Here is a 16,913-nt window from a genome sequence, read left to right as displayed (position 1 = left end):
GGTCGACAAAGGAATACTCTACTGATTGTAAAGAGAATGCTTACATCCTCTGCAAATTTGTAAAGAGATTTCACAAAATGCATTTTTATCACATGCACTGGATTGTATAAGGTACGCCACAGCAATTTAGAAACTACCACCAAAACGGAAAACCAGTAAGGAAAACATTTCCAGCATTTCCCTTGTTTAGATTTAATGAAGACAAACCGGTAATGATTTTCTGTACACGTAATCAAATCAGCGCTTGGATTTAAAAACAAATAAAAGAGTAATTTAAACTCAGGACAAACAAACCAAATCTCTACAATCAGATCAATTTATCAGATTGGAATTCTGAAAATATTTTTCAAAAACATACTTCTGCTGTGTCGAAAATTTGTGACCTTTCCGCATCTATTCTAAAATGAAATGATTAAAAAATTGAATTAATATTAGTACATAAGAATTTCTATACACAATGGTCCCTTTTAGCACCATACATCTCCAGTACTAAGTGCTACCGAGTAAGTCCAAGAGCATACTGCGATAAGCAATTACAAAATAACCTGGCAAATGAAAACATTTCTTATTGACCAGTGTTCTGCAGTAAGAGCTTTAAAGTTCAAACATAGGCGGCCTCCACCCTTCCACTATGACTGTTGTCATATAAACGTCAAATCATTTTTTGACAGTTTTAATGCCATGATGATAGCAATAAAGCAGGAAATAGTTATACATTGCATTCAAGAATCCCGTTTTCCTTTTAAAATGTATCACCTTTGAATTTTATGAAATGTCATCCTTCCTTTTCCGAGCACTTAATTTACATTCTTAATACTATTAATCAAGTTTATATCTACCTAGTCTCTGCTTACCAATGCATTTTCTAAAGTAAATGGTCCTTTTTTGGGTGTGTTAAGATCTTCTCCGCTCACAGAGATGAACATTTCTTCATAGCGGTACAGAGCAGGATCCTCGCATTAACAGACCTCCTGTAAGGCGTCACCTCAAGACAGCAGGGTCATCTCTTGCCTCCCCACCCCATCCTGCCCGGACTTCATTCTCTAGTGATGCCACGTAATAAATGATCCTCAGCATCCAGCACGGTGTATTAAAACAGCTCTCGAGGACCGAGCCTTCCTTTCTTGGACTGCTGTAACAGCTTTCTTGCTTTCAACTTGGGAGGCTGCAATTAAGGTTGACATTTTCCACGGATTTAGTTCAGACAACTATCCTAAATCACTGAAATGAAACTGATCTCCCTCACAGAGGGCCTCTGGAAAGCCAAGGCAGGTCATGCTGTTCCTTGAGCAAATGCACCGTGGTCATCAGGAGACGCTGAGGAGTCTAAGAAGGAAGATACCAACTTTCCCAGATAGTGCTTTTCTTTGCCTAGGTATTTCTGGTTTAGCCTCACCATATAGAGAAATTCTGACTTAGGGTGATGTGAGATGTTTATGATACAAATTGAAAAGTTTAGTAACTTTAGCTTAGATTCACAGTGAAGGATTTATGAGTCTTCTGATGTTACTGGTGCAGGCCAGGAGTCCCTGAAGCTGATTTTACCCGTGTCCAAATCCCCAAGACACAGACTGGAGGCAAGGGAAGTAGCGTGGAGGCAGCAGATGTGAGAAATTTAGGACAAGACAGACTACTGCTTGGGAGGAAAGAATAAAAGCGATCAACCCAGAGAAATGCAGAGAGCTGAGAGCTGTGTCAGGCCATGGGTTCAACCTGAAACCAGACTGCCACAGCAGCTGGCTTGGTGCAGTAAAAATGCTTTCTTCCCTTAGTGGAAGATTTCACAGCATCCTGGTAAATGAACCGGTGGCACCTGACGAGGGAAGAAGCTGCCTACTGGTAAGATTTTACATTGTCCTTCTCCAGCCAGCCAGGATGAAGCGGAGATGTTTGAGGACGGCTGAGCAAAGCCGGGCTGCTCGGGTCCCTCTTCCGATCTCTTGCTGTGCTGCCTGCCATCCAGTGCCAGTCAAAGGCTAAGATGAAACAATTTTTCAACACTTTCAAAACTTAACGCTTCCATGAAATGCCTCTGATCCCCATTTTCTCAGTGAGTTGCCATTACAGGAAAACAGAAGTACAAAGGGGAAACTGAAGAGTAACAAAGAACCAAAAGACCAGGCTGTTTGAATGAGAAAGGTAATTTTCAAGTAATGAAAAGCTGAGGAATTCTGAATTCCCACAGAAAAGACAGCAACCAGACAGGTGCAGTACGCCCATCAGCATCTCGACAATAAATCCTGGCAGTAAATACTGAAAACGACTGTTCAACCAGAGAGAACAATCCAAAATCCAGTGTTTTGAGAAAACTCAGAAGGATTTTAAGAACCTGAAATTAAGAAAATAATCGGAATTATCTAGACCTTATAAACTATGAACTCCTGAATCTGACATTTTACAGCTGGATGAGATTAGCTAATATTCCGATACAATAACATACAAAAGCAGATGCCCAAAACAAAGCAGAATCCCAATGTGGCATTTATTCCAAAATCTGTAATACTAATAGCATTGTTGCTGTGACAACCTTACACCCATCAAGCTGTATTCTATAAACAATGCTTATGAAAATGGAAAATTACTTTTAAAAGCATAAATTATACATAAATTGACAACAAAAGTAATCATTATACTGACCGAAAACCAACTCTTCGGGTATAATGCAGGCAGTTCTTAGTGACATGAGTCTGGAAGTGGACAGATCTGCAGATTGCTCCACATTCGGGACACGTGTATGGAGATTTATGCTGATGAATTCTCTGGTGTGATGCAAAACTGCACTGGTTAGGAAGCAGCATCTGGCAGATATTGCATGTCTTCTAAACGATAAACCAAAATAGATGAAACAAAAGGTTTGGTTCAGCTATACACACTGTCTTGTGTCAAACACTGTAATACATCAAATAAAAGGTTAGACGTTAGGACTGCGATGGGAACCACGAGAAGCAGGCAAGTACTAACTGCAGGCCCTACTGACCAAGCAGGCAGGACAGAGCTGGCAGACACTGGCCACCAGACACACTGGCACTCTGGGCCACCCAGGCACAACGCCGCTGTTTCATGTGCCACTCACCACGGGACGGGCATGTTGGCTTACATAAATCTTACCAAGGTGCCTCAAAGATTACCGTAATAGGGCAAGGGGCCTAAGTACAGCTTGAGCATCAAACCTTACGGTTTTAACTCAGTGTACCACACAAAGTGAAAAAAAAACAAACCAAACCCACCAAATATACTATCTACGCTTTCTTTCATCCTTGCTCCTGATGAATTCTTACGGTAATATCCATAATACCGATAAAATGGAGTATTATCAGGCAAAAGTTTGCAGATGTTCTCAAAACACATTTCTCGGGCTAGAATACAACACCTGCACTGTATCAACATACTGTACAGCTGAGTAAAAACGAGAGATACGCAAAATGTTTACAAAACTTTTCTTTGCAGGGCAATCTTTCTACATACAGGAGTAACTTACTAAGCTAATTCTTTTCTTGTAATTTGTTACACAAATAATTAAAAAAAAATAAATCTTAAGCTACATGTTGACTATATGCCACATCAGAAACACTGAAATTCTCTGGGTGCTTTGTGCCATTCTCGGGATGAAATGCATGGGATACAACCCAGCTGCAAACAGGCTTCACTTTTGCTCACAGTTACTTTGCATCACTGGAGGGCACAAAGAGCCAAACCTCTAGAAGCGTTCCAGAAAATGTCTCATTTACAACAATGCACCTCTAAAACGTGTGGGCAGGTAGCTGGCATCCAGTACGGAGCTACACTTCTGTCTAGCTTTGATCACGGAAGCTGCTTCACCACCTTCCACAGAAACACTCGTGGTCTCCCAGTCAAGCAGAACAGGACTTTAACTCAACTTCATTTCACAGACTTTGCTTTGTAAGGCTTTTAAAATGATTATTTCTTATGATTTGGGACTTAACCACCTCACCAGTGACTTGGGAAGATTGAAAAACAAAACCAAGACTCCTTCGTGGCATGGCTATCTTTTTAACAGAGATTTGCGTCTTTTTAGAAATGTTATCCGTAAGTCTTGCAGATGTAGCAATGCGTACATTTTGCAAGAATGTGGAACAAAACAAGCTCTCCAGAGCTGTGTTGTAAAGTATTTACTGACCTATGTATGAAGAAATCCTGAAATAATTAAGAAATAACGCCTTTCCTCAGGGTAAAACAGTTTCTTACTAAAAGATAGGTGCTTCACAAAAAGTCACACCCTTCCAATTCAGGCGACTCTTCTTTAAATCTAAGAACAGTAAGATCCAGACCATATAACAGCAGAATCAAAGCTACTATTAGGGAAGAAATAGTACAGTATTACAAACAGCTTTCACAGGAGCCTCAGTTACTGGTATTAGCAACTATGCCAGTAAAAAAAGTACCCTGTTCCCATTCAGTCAGTAGGAGTCAGACATTAACTCCAAAGACGGAAGGAAAAAGCCTTTATAGTCACTGCAAAAAATTATTATTTTTTTCCTAATAGAACGCTATTTAATACCAATGTCTAAAGTAATTTAATTGCCTTAGCATTTATACAGTATTACTGATATTCTAAGAACAAGTATATTTTTGTATTACAATCTGTACATTCCATTTTTAATCTTTTTCCAAAATAGCCTAATCTAAATGCTTTTTTTTGAGGGCGCATGCAAATACTTTTTTCAAAACCACTAATTTTAAGTAGAAATGTTAACATGAAACATCTTGTGGTCACAGACACAGGAGCAAGGAGCGTATTTTCACACAGTTTACTCTGTGAACAGGGTGGCCTGAACTGTCTGAACACGGTCTCCATCCAAACACAGTTCTCAAACGTCCTGACCACAGCAAGATGGTGAAACTCAAAACGTTCAAATAGAGGAAGTTAAGCAGAGAAAATCTACCATTACTGAAATTCAGGTTCAATATTAGCCCTACCGCCAGCCCAAAGGATTAGTAGGTAGCATGGACACATGTGCCTGAGGTTAACAATCCGCAGGGACTTGGAACTCTCACCCCGACCGGAGCCTTTGTGACACAGTATGTCTGAAACTCTGTTCAGACACGAATAAATATCCACTTTGAAATGCCAATCGTTCGTCCTCAACCAACGGAACAGTATGGCGGGCACCACGGCCTCGTGCTCTCCAGCACTGACAGAACTGGTCTGGGATGTCAACTTTGCCGTCAGCTCAGGCTTAAAGGCACAATCCTGACTAACCACAGCTCTACTTAACACGTGCTCCTCACGTTTACTTGGCTCCGGTACCTTTCCTAAAATGTACCTTTTGCCATTTATGTATTAAGAAGCAGCAGTATAATACTGGAGAATCTGGAGTACTATTTGATTAGGTAAGAAAACAGCAAAACAGAACTTCTCATTCCAGTAACAGAAACATACGGGGTTTTCAGAGTCCTTCCAAACCCTTGGTCTGCAGCACTACAAAAGGAAATCACAGAACCACAGAACGGTTTGGGTTGGGAGGGACCTTAAAGGCCACCCAGTGCCACCCCCTGCCCTGGGCAGGGACACCTCCCACCAGCCCAGGTTGCTCCAAGCCCCGTCCAACCTGGCCTTGAACCCCTCCAGGGATGGGGCAGCCACAGCTTCTCTGGGCAACCTGGGCCAGGGGCTCACCGCCCTCACAGCAAAGTATTGCTTCCTCAGCTCTCATCTCAATCTCCCCTCTTTCAATTTAAAATCATTGCCCTTTTTCACATGGCTCCCCTCCCTGATCCAGAGTCCCTCCCCAGCTTTCCTGGAGCCCCTTGAGGGACTGGAAGGGGCTCTAAGGGAACTGGGGACACAGAAGAGCCGTCAACATTCCAACCCCAACAAAGCGTCACCTCCCTGACTTTGCACCAAGCACCTGAGAGATTTATCTGGAATGCTAGTGACTCCTACCGACACCAAATGCCAACAGTGCTACTTGTTAAGGCCACTGGTTTGCTATTTTGATGAGTACAGTAAACTGTTTAATTGATTACAGTCGAGCAAGAAGAATCTACTGGGAAATTCTGAAATTCAGCATGTTTGCTTACCATTTTATTTTGGGGTTAAGGTGGCATTAACTTCCAGTTCTCTCATTCCAACCCATACCAAAATAAAACACAGTTTGTGAAAATCATCACCTGCCTGCATTTAAAGTCAAAGTTTCAGAAAAAAAAAAGGTTAGAAATAAAAATGGTGGAGGTGGAAAATAAAGATACACAAGAACTATGAGTATGAAGGGAAATGAGCTATGTACTTTCCATGGGAGCTATACACTTATATTTGTAAATAAGACGAACACTAACATTAATTAGCTCAGGTTTGCTATTTTTTTCCCCCCCAGGAAGTCGATGAGGGTTTTATTCAGCCAGGAAACCTATGAGTGACTCGTCCTATTCCCTTTAACGGGAATATTGATTGAAGCAATATATTACGAGGTAATAACTTTATAGGGAATATCTTTTAATCACTAGGACTGTGTTACTATTGTTTATTTTAAAAGAAACATTCTGCCTTCGTAAAAGGAGTTTAAGAACAAGAAGTGACAGCTACTTACTGCTTGGACTCACTGAAAACATAAACCAGTGCACAATTTCCATTTCAAGAGCAATTAGCTGGGCACTAGGAAGAACAGTAAGCTGCAAATAGTAACTTTTTTTCCTATTATTTGTTTGCATAAACCCAATGTTTATTTTTATTCTTTCTTCCTTCCAAAATTAAAATATCAATTCCATCTAACTTTCCTGTCTTCCTCCCCCCATAATAAAGGTAGTTTTACAACAAAAAGCCAGTGCCAAGCACTAAGAAGGAAAACAGAACTCAAGAGTATTTCTTGTCAAGCTTTTCAAGGGGTAACATATAATGAAAAAGTACCAAAATGTTTATTAATAAATGCCTGTACAGAGTCTTCCTTCAGCAAACACTACCCTTGCAGCAATGCTTGGGACAAAAGATAGACAAAAAGATAACTTATCGAGAAAGCAGGACGTATTGCTCTCGCTAAAGCAGCTGTTCAGTTAAACAGTTCCCATGGTGGGCATTTCAGCATAGCTACACCACCACAGTATGCAATAAAACGCAACGTAAAAAAACCCTGCACAGAACTGAAAACTGCTGCTGGATATCTGAAAAGGACTAAGAAAAATATTTAATTCATTTTTAGGAGGATACTTCCACAAAGAACATTTAAAACGACATTTATTGTGTTCTTTTAAAATGGAACAACATGAAATCGCCTCTTTTCCTCCAGTGCTTTGCAGCAACAAGGCTTTTTTTAAAAAAAACAACAACCCTGGAAATCCATGGCCTACTAAGCAGGTATTAAGGCCTTGTTCATCCATCAGCTCCTAGGAGAGAGCAAGTTTCCAACAAGAGACAGGAGCACACTGGTAGGCAGTAGGCAGTGCTGTTTTCTGCACCTTCATGAGCTTTCCTCCCTGAAGAGCAGCATCTGTGCACCCCTCCTGATCTCTCCCCCTAACTGCAGGTGTATTTTGACGCTGTATGAGGATCTCAGCTGCTTTCCCGCAGTAAATCAGCGGGGCAAACAGTATCTAACAGGACGCGCAGAGAGCAAACTCGGCAGCAACAGGGCAAAAGCACCAGACAGAGGTAGCAGCAAAGGGCAAAAGGTGTTTCTACAAGTCTGCTTAGTTTCCCTGTCCATGCAAAAAAAGACCCCCCCAGAAAGCCAGTACCTCACTTTTTATCCTTGCTATTTTTTTTCATTTTACCCTCACCTCACCCTCCCAACCTATTCTCAGTATATCTGTCTGTCTCTCAAGCGCTTGCTTTGTCTTAGCGCCTTCTTAATTGCTGGATTTTAAGTACCAAGAACAACAGGGATTTCACAAGGACTACTGGATCTTATCATGCTAAGTGATACCTAATGCACCTATTACGGAAAAAACCAAGACAAATCTAACACCGATAAGCACCAGCAAAGCAGTTAGCTAAAAACCAATTACTGAGTATTAAGTAATGCAAGAGCTGGTGCAGAATATACTCATGGTCAGCCACTAGATACCGTTCAAAACTGCAGCAAGATCCAGGGACAGAATACATTATGATAACTTCTTCCTGGCAAAAAGCTTAAACAAACTCTCTTTAGGCAGGCACATCTGTAGTATCTTACAAACAGAAATTCACAGACATGGCATTCACTGGGAATCCAGGCAATTTCCGCCTAAATCCGCTAGCCCACTAGTAAAGTGGAGCTGAGGCAGAGCCACATAATCCAGATTATTTCCCCATGCAAAGCTCTTTACATGACTGCTGTAGTGTGGGCGCAGGGAGCTGCTGCACAGCCACAGAACAGGGCTTAAGCTTAGTAAATAGACCCTGACAGGAACCCGCCTGCGCTTCTAGGACTAGTGAATTTCTCCCTAACTGCAGGACTTAAAAACCTTTATCCTGAATACTGCTGTGCGATTCCCAGAATATTCCTGGGGCTTTCCTGTCTTGATAAATCTGAGCACGTTTGCAGGTTTTCAGCTTCTCACGTAGCAAGGAGCTGCAACACCAAACTCAACTGAATGCTTTGAAACACATCAGAATCCCTTTTAATTGGCACGCCCCAACAGAAATCCAACTCTTCTAATTAACAATCTCAACTCTTAGAGGATTATAAAATACGTCGCACACTGATTATTATTAGCTTTTATTGAATTACGTGTTTCTTTCAGATTAGGCCACATACATTAGTAAAGAATTTTAAAATGCTTTGTAAATTTAACCCATTAGCAATCGTTAAGAGGAAAGGAAAACCAACACAAATAAACAAACGGTCACACAGGAAGAAATGCATGCCAGTGAACACCACTTTCACTTCTGTTTACAAAAGACTTGAAGAAAACAGCATGCATATCCTTTCCAAAGAATCAGTGTGCCATTTATTCATTGCCTAGAGCCCCCCTAGGTAAGAGGAATGCCTACCTCACTTCTGGTGCTATGTGAAATAGTAGAAACTGAAGACAAATCAAGAATGAATCACTTAAAACTATCATTCAGATTCAACAGATGGGCTGCTAATGAGGGTGCCAATTAAGTGGGTTCCACAGGTTACTTCAATTCCAAAGCACAGAAAGAATCATTAAAAATTCTTGGTGAAGACTATTATTAATTTCAGTATTACAATGTTCAGCTGTAAGAAAGCTAATGCTAAATTTTAGCAAAAATAGGCAGTGTAAATTTCAGACTTCAGGGCCTTAAAAAATCCTAAGAAAACTTGTATTTAAAATATGTTGACGTTCACTACGTAAGTGCTTGCAAGATTTTTTGTGGTTTTCGCTTATACTTTTTAATCGCGGAGGTTCGGATAATTAATAGCTAAACGAAAGCAGAACCATATCCAAAGTCTCCTAGGCTTATAGATCAAACATTGGAATTGAAACATAGGATACTCTACTTGTCCACTTGTGTCTGCAGCCTGCTGGAAATGAGTTGCGAGAGATGTCTCATCTTGGAAAACTTCATTACACTCCAAACACTTTAGACTATGCCTACAGAGTTTGGAGGGATCTTCGTCCAGTGGCATAGCTGGGATGACAGGCGTACTCGCTGGGGCCGATATGACTGTCCCAGTTATGCCAGACTGTATCTTCGTTACTGCATGCGTGCCAGCTCCCACGGGGCTGTGAAGCATAGACGTCGCGGTATTGCTGGAAGGAGATGCTATCATTTGATCTGCTGGGACTGGTTTTAGAATTAGGTGTGAACACTGCATTACAACTCCTTTCTCCTTGTGCCCACGAGCGTGAGAAAGAAGACTGCACTTATTGTAGAAAACTAAATTCTTTGTGCAATGATTACACGTCACTTCAATTCGCACGCTCCTCCTGTCGTAATGCTGGGTCAGGCTCTTCTCAAGAGCAAAGGAGTCGCCACACTCCAAACACTTGTACCCTCGTGTTGGTAACGTTATTCCGGCGTTGGCAGGGGGACTAAGGTTTGGGATGTAAACTGGCACGGGATTGACACTACTCAGCACCTTATTGAACGCTTCCACTACAGAACTTTGTAGAGATGACACCACCTGGACTCGAGACACTTTTTTCGAAGGCTGTGAGGCTGCTGCAGAAATTATTGCCTGCTTTATTTGTTGCTGAGGTTTCGTTAGCACTTGGCGGAGTTCAGAGGTGGTTTGAGCACCTTGAGGCAAAAGATTAAGGTTGGCAAGATGGACCGTCTTTGGCACAAGTTTAGCACTGGCGAGGCTCGACGCTGGCACCACGACCGTCTGCTGTTGTATCGCATTGGCAGCTTTTATAATGGCGCTACTGGCACTCTGCACCGAAGCAGCCGAGATTACAGTGGCTTTCACTGTAGTATTGTTAGCGAGCTTCAAATTAATAACTTGTGAACCTGCTGTTTTAACTGCTGAAACAGGGAGAAAGGCAGTAGCCACAGGTTTGATAGTGACCTGTTTTGGTGCAAGTTCTGCAGATGCAACTGCATTGGTGACAACTGTGGACTGGAGAGGAGCTCGAGGAGGAGAGGAAAGAACAGCAGCAGAAGTCGGTGAGGACAGGAGAGATGTCACGGAAGTTACCATAGAAGCCGTCTGCTCTGCCTTTTTACCAGAGTCCAAATCAACTTCTGGCAACACCCTGGTAACAGTTCTCTTGATCTCCCCAGAAGAAGTCTTGATGGTTTTTATGCGAACTTTAGGAATTGCTGGTGTTGACCCCGCAGGAGAAGATGGAGACCCTTTGCTGCTGTTTTCACTCGATACACTTCTGGGACTATCAGGTGGTTTGACAGATGGCTTTTTAGCACCATCAATGAGACTCTGAGATTCAGGTGATTTTTCAATAGCCCGGGGACTTTCACTCATGTCTTTTGGTAATGGAGAAGATTCTCCCGAATGAGACTGTAAATCTTTACTGCTATCTGTAGCTGCCTTTTTAGCACTCAGTGCTGCAATTGCAGCGATGCACGAAGAAAGCTTTGCTGATGACTTTGCTTTGGACTGTGAAATGCTGGCAAGATTTGTTTCACTTTTTTCTGTACTCAGTTTTCCATCAAGTACCCTGTTTTCAAGAAGCTTCTCAGAATTGTCTTTTAGCAATTTGTCCTCCGATTTTCGAGCTTTAAAAGGCTCATAGACACTTAAGTTCATGGAATTTGTCTCTGTCTCTCGTTTAGCAACTTTATTTTTATCTATACTACTTGAAACGGGGATTCCAGATTTAATCAAGTTCTCCCCTCCAAGTGCCTTTAGTTTGTCATACTCCTGCTGAGATACAGATCCTGCCAAGACATGTGCCCTGAAATTTGCACGCATCTCCTCTTTATCCGGAGGGTCATCCACCTCAATTTTTTCATCATCATCAAATTCTTCAGCACTTGATATTGGGCTAAACTGGTTGAAAGCTGAATCCTTCAGTGTAGTCTCAGATGCTGACCCATCATCTTTAAGCACCTTCCCTTCATCTTTACCGTAACTATCGAGAGCTGATGACGTTAGAAAGCCATTATGCAAGCCATTGCCTGTGGAATGGTGACCGTCCTTGTCCACTCCTTCGGAAGAATCAATAGTACGCACATTTTTCACAATGACACTCACACCGACATCAGATGACGATGGGGCGTGAGAATCTTCATCTGGGTGAGCATTTGGTTTGATGTGGCTTTCATGGTCATCGTGTCCAGATTCAATAGCTGCTTTTGGATCAACCATGTCTGGTATGTCAAAGGCTGCAAGAAGGTCATCGAAATCTGGGGTCTTCATATCCCCCATGGTCATGTATTTGATGGTAAGAAAATCTGTAAAATAAGCAGAAAGCCATCATCTCAGTATTTTAAGCTCTAATAGCACAATTTTACACAAAATAAGCTTATGTTCACATATGCCACGTAAAAAGGTGTTATGTCACTTCTGAAGTAGTATTTTCAGAAATTACACATTACAGAACGGCGTTCCAGTGCAAGTGTACAGTCAAGTTATTAGACCAAGAGCTCTAGGAATCCATCAGCCTCACAGACTGTAACCTAGTCTTTTCATTCTAGGCACAAATTTCTCTTCAGTGACTTTCTTCCTGCCACCGCTCCGACACCCCCTCCTACCCTATCCCACGCTCACCGTGACTACAGCAGGATGCCTAGACTTGCATGAAAATAACATGAGGCACTTGCAATTCCTCCTAAGTCTAGATTTCCCTTGACATTTGCATTACCAAGCTGATGAGCCTTCTTGAAGATGGCAACAAACGTGCTTCTACTAACAGTTGCGCTGTTTTCTATAAATTAAATTGCTTTATAAGAATTATGGAATAAGTGTCTCCCGGTGTTCACAATGCTTTTTTTCAGCAACTCTAATGACGGATCTGCTGTATCTACGCTATTCCTGACAGGTGTCTCACTCTCACCTACTTTAAAGACCTCCCATAGCAGAGGTTCTACAACCTCCGATGTAATTTATTCCAGTCATTCACAGCTCCGTTATATGCTTCCTACTGCATAATCTGAATCTTTCTCGATGCAATCTGAATGAACTACATATGGTTCCATTCACCCATCCTCTTTGCATCAGCACTTTACTGCAAGGCCATTATCTCTCTTCAATCTTCTTTTTAGGCTAACCAACACCAGATCTTTAGGGGTTTTTTTTTCCCCTCACAGAAAACATTTTCCAGATCCTGTTCTTTTAGTTCGCCACTGGCCTCTATTGTTGGGTTTTTTCCTTCCAATTCCCAAACCAAAGAGGTAACTCAAAACTGAAACTTTACAAGTGCTGTGTAAAAAGAAAAATTAACTTTGAGTGTACTTTTAGATTTAAATCCCACTATGACATTTGCCTTTTTCCAGACGTTCCAATAATATGCAGAGATGTGTGGGGGAATCACTCGCAGAGATCTACAAAAATCAGTTACAGAAAGCACAGACAGACATTTTTTCATCCTCTTTCGTAACTGTGCACAGGTATGACTTGTATTGTTGTGACAGAGCTGTTTTTAATGTACTTTCATTGTTCGGTAATTATCAGGCTAAAGTCAGTATTCAATGTGAAAAGATAATTAACCAAATAAGTGTTATTGTTAGCAAGTGCCCGTTTAGGAAGCATCCTGTCTGTCCTCCTGCCTTTGTATCGGCCCTAAAGGGTTGGAAAACGTTCTTATTACATAGCTCAATGTTCTGCCACCAGTATCAATTAACAAAGGCCGTCAGAGAACCACGGTGTGACTACCTGCAACAGCGCTCTCCAAGCTCCTCACATGAGCTCAGGTAAGCAAGAAGCTACATGCCCCAGGGCAGGTCTGCTGGAAGCCACTTGCGAACGGAGATGCATCCTACAACTTCACTTCCTCCTCCCCTGAGCTCATCATCTCCAGCTCTGGAGAGAAACTACTGCTGACTGTTGAATTCAGCTCTAACAATGCTAAGAAAAACTAATCAAAATGCATATATGTTTAAATACATATTTTTATGCAGATCATTAGCAACACAGGCAGCACTAACTGTTCCTCAGAAAGATGCAGTTTATTCAAATGGTATAATCCCTTTGCTTGACAAAAATTTGTAAAACGTATATATTTATCAACGCTGGAAGTCATTATGGACTCTAAGAAAGGCAACTGAGGAAAATTTTTCAAGGATACCAGAATACACGCAGACATTTCCCATAATACCTTCGTATAAATATATAACGGTTCTGAAAATTGTTTACATGGTCCACTTAATGGCTTTGTTGCTTTGTCTAACTTATTAACTCCTTTTCATTGCACCAAGTCATTCTGCAGAGCTGAACTCAGCATGTGATTCGCTATGAGTATTCCATTGCAACTCACGAATTTACTCTCTTAATTAACTCATAATTCCTTTGCTTAATCGACAACATATAGTAGCCTGTCATGGTAAATGCTCATCATCAAGACTTCACTACTTTTGTAAAGCATATGGTTATAATTTATACTTATCAGACGTAAGATTGTTTCATAATGCTGCTAATTCTAGTTTTATTGTGTATGTGGTTTTAATTATAAAATTTTAAAATCTGTTTGTTCAAAAGCAAGTTTCTAGCCCTCGTGCATTTAAAACTAGTAACTGGGATAAAATGAACATAAAGATTTAAGAAAAGAGACTAGAAAAGTAACCAGTAGAGCTCAACTCGTGCAGTATAACCAGCAGCTAACTCGTTGCGTTCAGCACATGTGGCAGCAGATGCCTCTCCTACCCCAAAGCAAGATGATGATCACACTCAGCCCAGGGCTGCAGACCTGGACTTCAGTCTGCCCTCTGCCTGGAGGACTGCAGGATCCTGTGAAAGGGCCGCAATTACAAAGGCAGTTATCTAATAAATACAAAAATGCATACACGTGTAATAACAAAATTACAAAGACAGTTATTATAAGAATTAAACGGAAAAGATTCCAGAGGCCAAAGCATACAAAATCCATGTAAAACCACACAAAAAAAGCCTCAATTGACACAGTTTTTCTTCATTTGAGATACTAATTATTTGCACTCTGATTGTACCTCTGTCGGTAGGTGTCTTTTTACAGTTATTATATACACTGAAAAAGAACTAGAAAGTCCTCCTAGTCTGAAACTTCCTCTAATTACATATAGTGGAGACTAATTAACATTTAGCAATAGCAGTGAATTAAGTAAAGGCCCACTTACGCAGCATTTCATCTTTAACAGCAAAACTGTGTAGCAGAGGAGATACATTTCTCTTTTACCGAGAAACCTGGTGAGGCTAATTCGGAACGGGAAAATATCTCAAAAGAATTCAGAGGTCTGCAGAGCTAAGACCATAAATTAATTGACAGAGAGCACAGTGCATAAAGTTGCAACCATCTTTCAAGTGTGTGCAGCAGGAACAACTCCCGTGCTCTACCAGAGCATGACAACGCAATGGTTCCTTCTACATGGGGGACCCAGAGTTGCTGCTGCCCTTATGAAGAATCTCTCCCATTCTTCAAACTTCTAAAGCAATCTAAGTCAAACAAAAAGGGACAAAAGACATTGCCAGGCTTGATAAACAAGTAAGCAAAGTTGTAGCCTGGCCATTTTATTCATCTCTTCCTCCCTGTTTCAAGGTTCAGTATACAAACTGTGCTTCCACCACAACTGCCAGGACTCTGAAGCCACGTTCCTCCTTTTTCCCCCGAAAACCTTTCAGTAACTTCTTCCCTTAAGGAAAAAACTCCGCCTTTTATCCAAGATCCAAATCAACCGACACCTTGGCTGCCAGACAAGCTGTTAGTCTGTTCCTTCTCTGGGCCAACATGATGCCTGTAAATACTTCAGAACAGGAAATGAGGCAAGTTCCTGGTTCCCTAGGAAATCGTGATTTTCCAGGAAATGGAATTTCTTTGAGAACTGCTTCTAAGTGCTGAGAGCAAAGCTCAGTGCCTCCAAAGAGACAGAGCAAGGTGTAAAAATCTAGCATCAGAGGGATGCCATTAAGATGATCTTCAGAATCAAACTGAGGAACAGTCCACAAGGTGTGTAATCAAGGACACATTCCTCAGACTAAACAAACAAAGACATATTTAAAGAAACAACCTGCAAGTCACCCACCTCCTCACACATCTTTGTCCCAAACAGAATTTTTTCCATTTTTAGTTTCTGAACAATAGAAACAAAATTCACCCCAAAACAGGGGAATGCTGACTTACAGCATTACAAAGAACAATGGATAGAAGATACAACAAATTAAGCACTCCTAATTTTGTGGGTACTCGTATGAAGAGTCAGTTCTTAGATCTACTGACCCTGTCCAAAGTACTATGTCATTTTCAGTCTCCTTTTGTAACTTTCCTTTTCCTTCCCATGGACTAGTACCATTTCCTGCCTCTCCACCCGGCCGTCTGCTGATGTTTATCACGAAAATGCCACGAAAAACCTATCATCTTTGTTGTAAGATCTGTAACCTTTAGGACACTTGAATTACTTAAGAAAAGTTATTAAAGAAAACCAGTTCCTTTAAAAATTCAACTGTTACTTTGCTTACTGATTATTCAACAATAAAAGTAAGTAAAAAGGAAAAAAATTCTGAGTATGTCTGGTAGGAATTACACAGCTAGAGAGCCACGGAGCAGTGAGGTGCAATGCTTCTGGGTTCTGCTTCTTTGATGGGGGACAAGAGGGCTTCTGGAAAGATACTACAGAGTCTTAAAAACTTAAGGGAGCGGATTCTGAATATACTTACTCCATGATTGCCATTGATCCCTTCAGTGACAACATCCAGCCCTACGTGTATCAATATCTTACTGAAACTTAAAGTGCAGATTAAGTTCTGGAGGATAAATCAAGATTGGTTTGTTTGTGCTCATGCTTTGTTCAAAGCACGCGTGCATGACCTTCTACGTTAATTCTCTCTTTGGAAACGCATCTCCTGAAATAGGAGCTTCCTCTGAACAGCATGAAGAAAATGGCACAGGTTTTAGCCAAAGGAAGACACCCCTTGACTGCTCCACTATCTTACTTCTCCCAGTTAGCCTTTTCACTCCAGCTCATCTGATAACACATTCCAGTGAAGCACCCACTTGGCTCATTATGTCAAAACACGAGCCAGCCCACGAGAACTCTCTACTGACAGTGGAAGAAGCAAGCAGGCCAAGAATTCGATGCTACACCCATGAGAAATAGTTAAATTCTTGTAAATCTTTGGGGGCCTCCATATCCCAGCTGTTAAGATAGAAAGCCTACAGATGTATTCCAAGACTTGAAAAGGCTGATCTCCAGAAAAAGGGGAAAACATCTGCAAGATGTAGTGCATGTGGGAGCTTCTGCCCTACTACCAGGGATTCCAGAGACCATTCTGAAATACTGCCTTCTTACAGCAAGTATTTGTGTAGATGTGAGGAAGGCTCAAATATGCAATGACATAAATATCAACCAAAGAAGTATTAGGGCTTAGAAGTAAATAGCTGCTTCTGAAATAATAAAAAAAGCAGTTCTGTTTTACCACATG

At 41.3% G+C, this 16,913-nt stretch overlaps 1 protein-coding gene across 12 annotated transcripts in view; it reads right to left on the bottom strand.

The window, feature by feature from the left end:
- The window catches only part of ZNF532 (zinc finger protein 532), a 48,537-nt gene that overhangs the window by 20,989 nt on the left and 10,635 nt on the right, over positions 1-16,913 (bottom strand). For all 12 annotated transcript variants that reach the window (XM_063321304.1, XM_063321308.1, XM_063321299.1 and 9 more), the window contains 2 exons: positions 9,399-11,758; positions 2,638-2,819 (listed from right to left, as the gene is read on the bottom strand). In XM_063321304.1, the coding sequence (XP_063177374.1) occupies positions 2,638-2,819; positions 9,399-11,738 (2,522 nt within the window). In that variant the 5' untranslated portion in view covers positions 11,739-11,758. The remainder of the gene's footprint in view (positions 1-2,637; positions 2,820-9,398; positions 11,759-16,913) is intronic.

The sequence above is a fragment of the Chroicocephalus ridibundus genome, chromosome Z (genome assembly GCF_963924245.1).
Source record: "Chroicocephalus ridibundus chromosome Z, bChrRid1.1, whole genome shotgun sequence".
NCBI lineage: Eukaryota > Metazoa > Chordata > Aves > Charadriiformes > Laridae > Chroicocephalus > Chroicocephalus ridibundus.
Note: the sequence above shows the minus strand (reverse complement) of the source record. Positions and strands in the feature narration are given on the sequence as shown.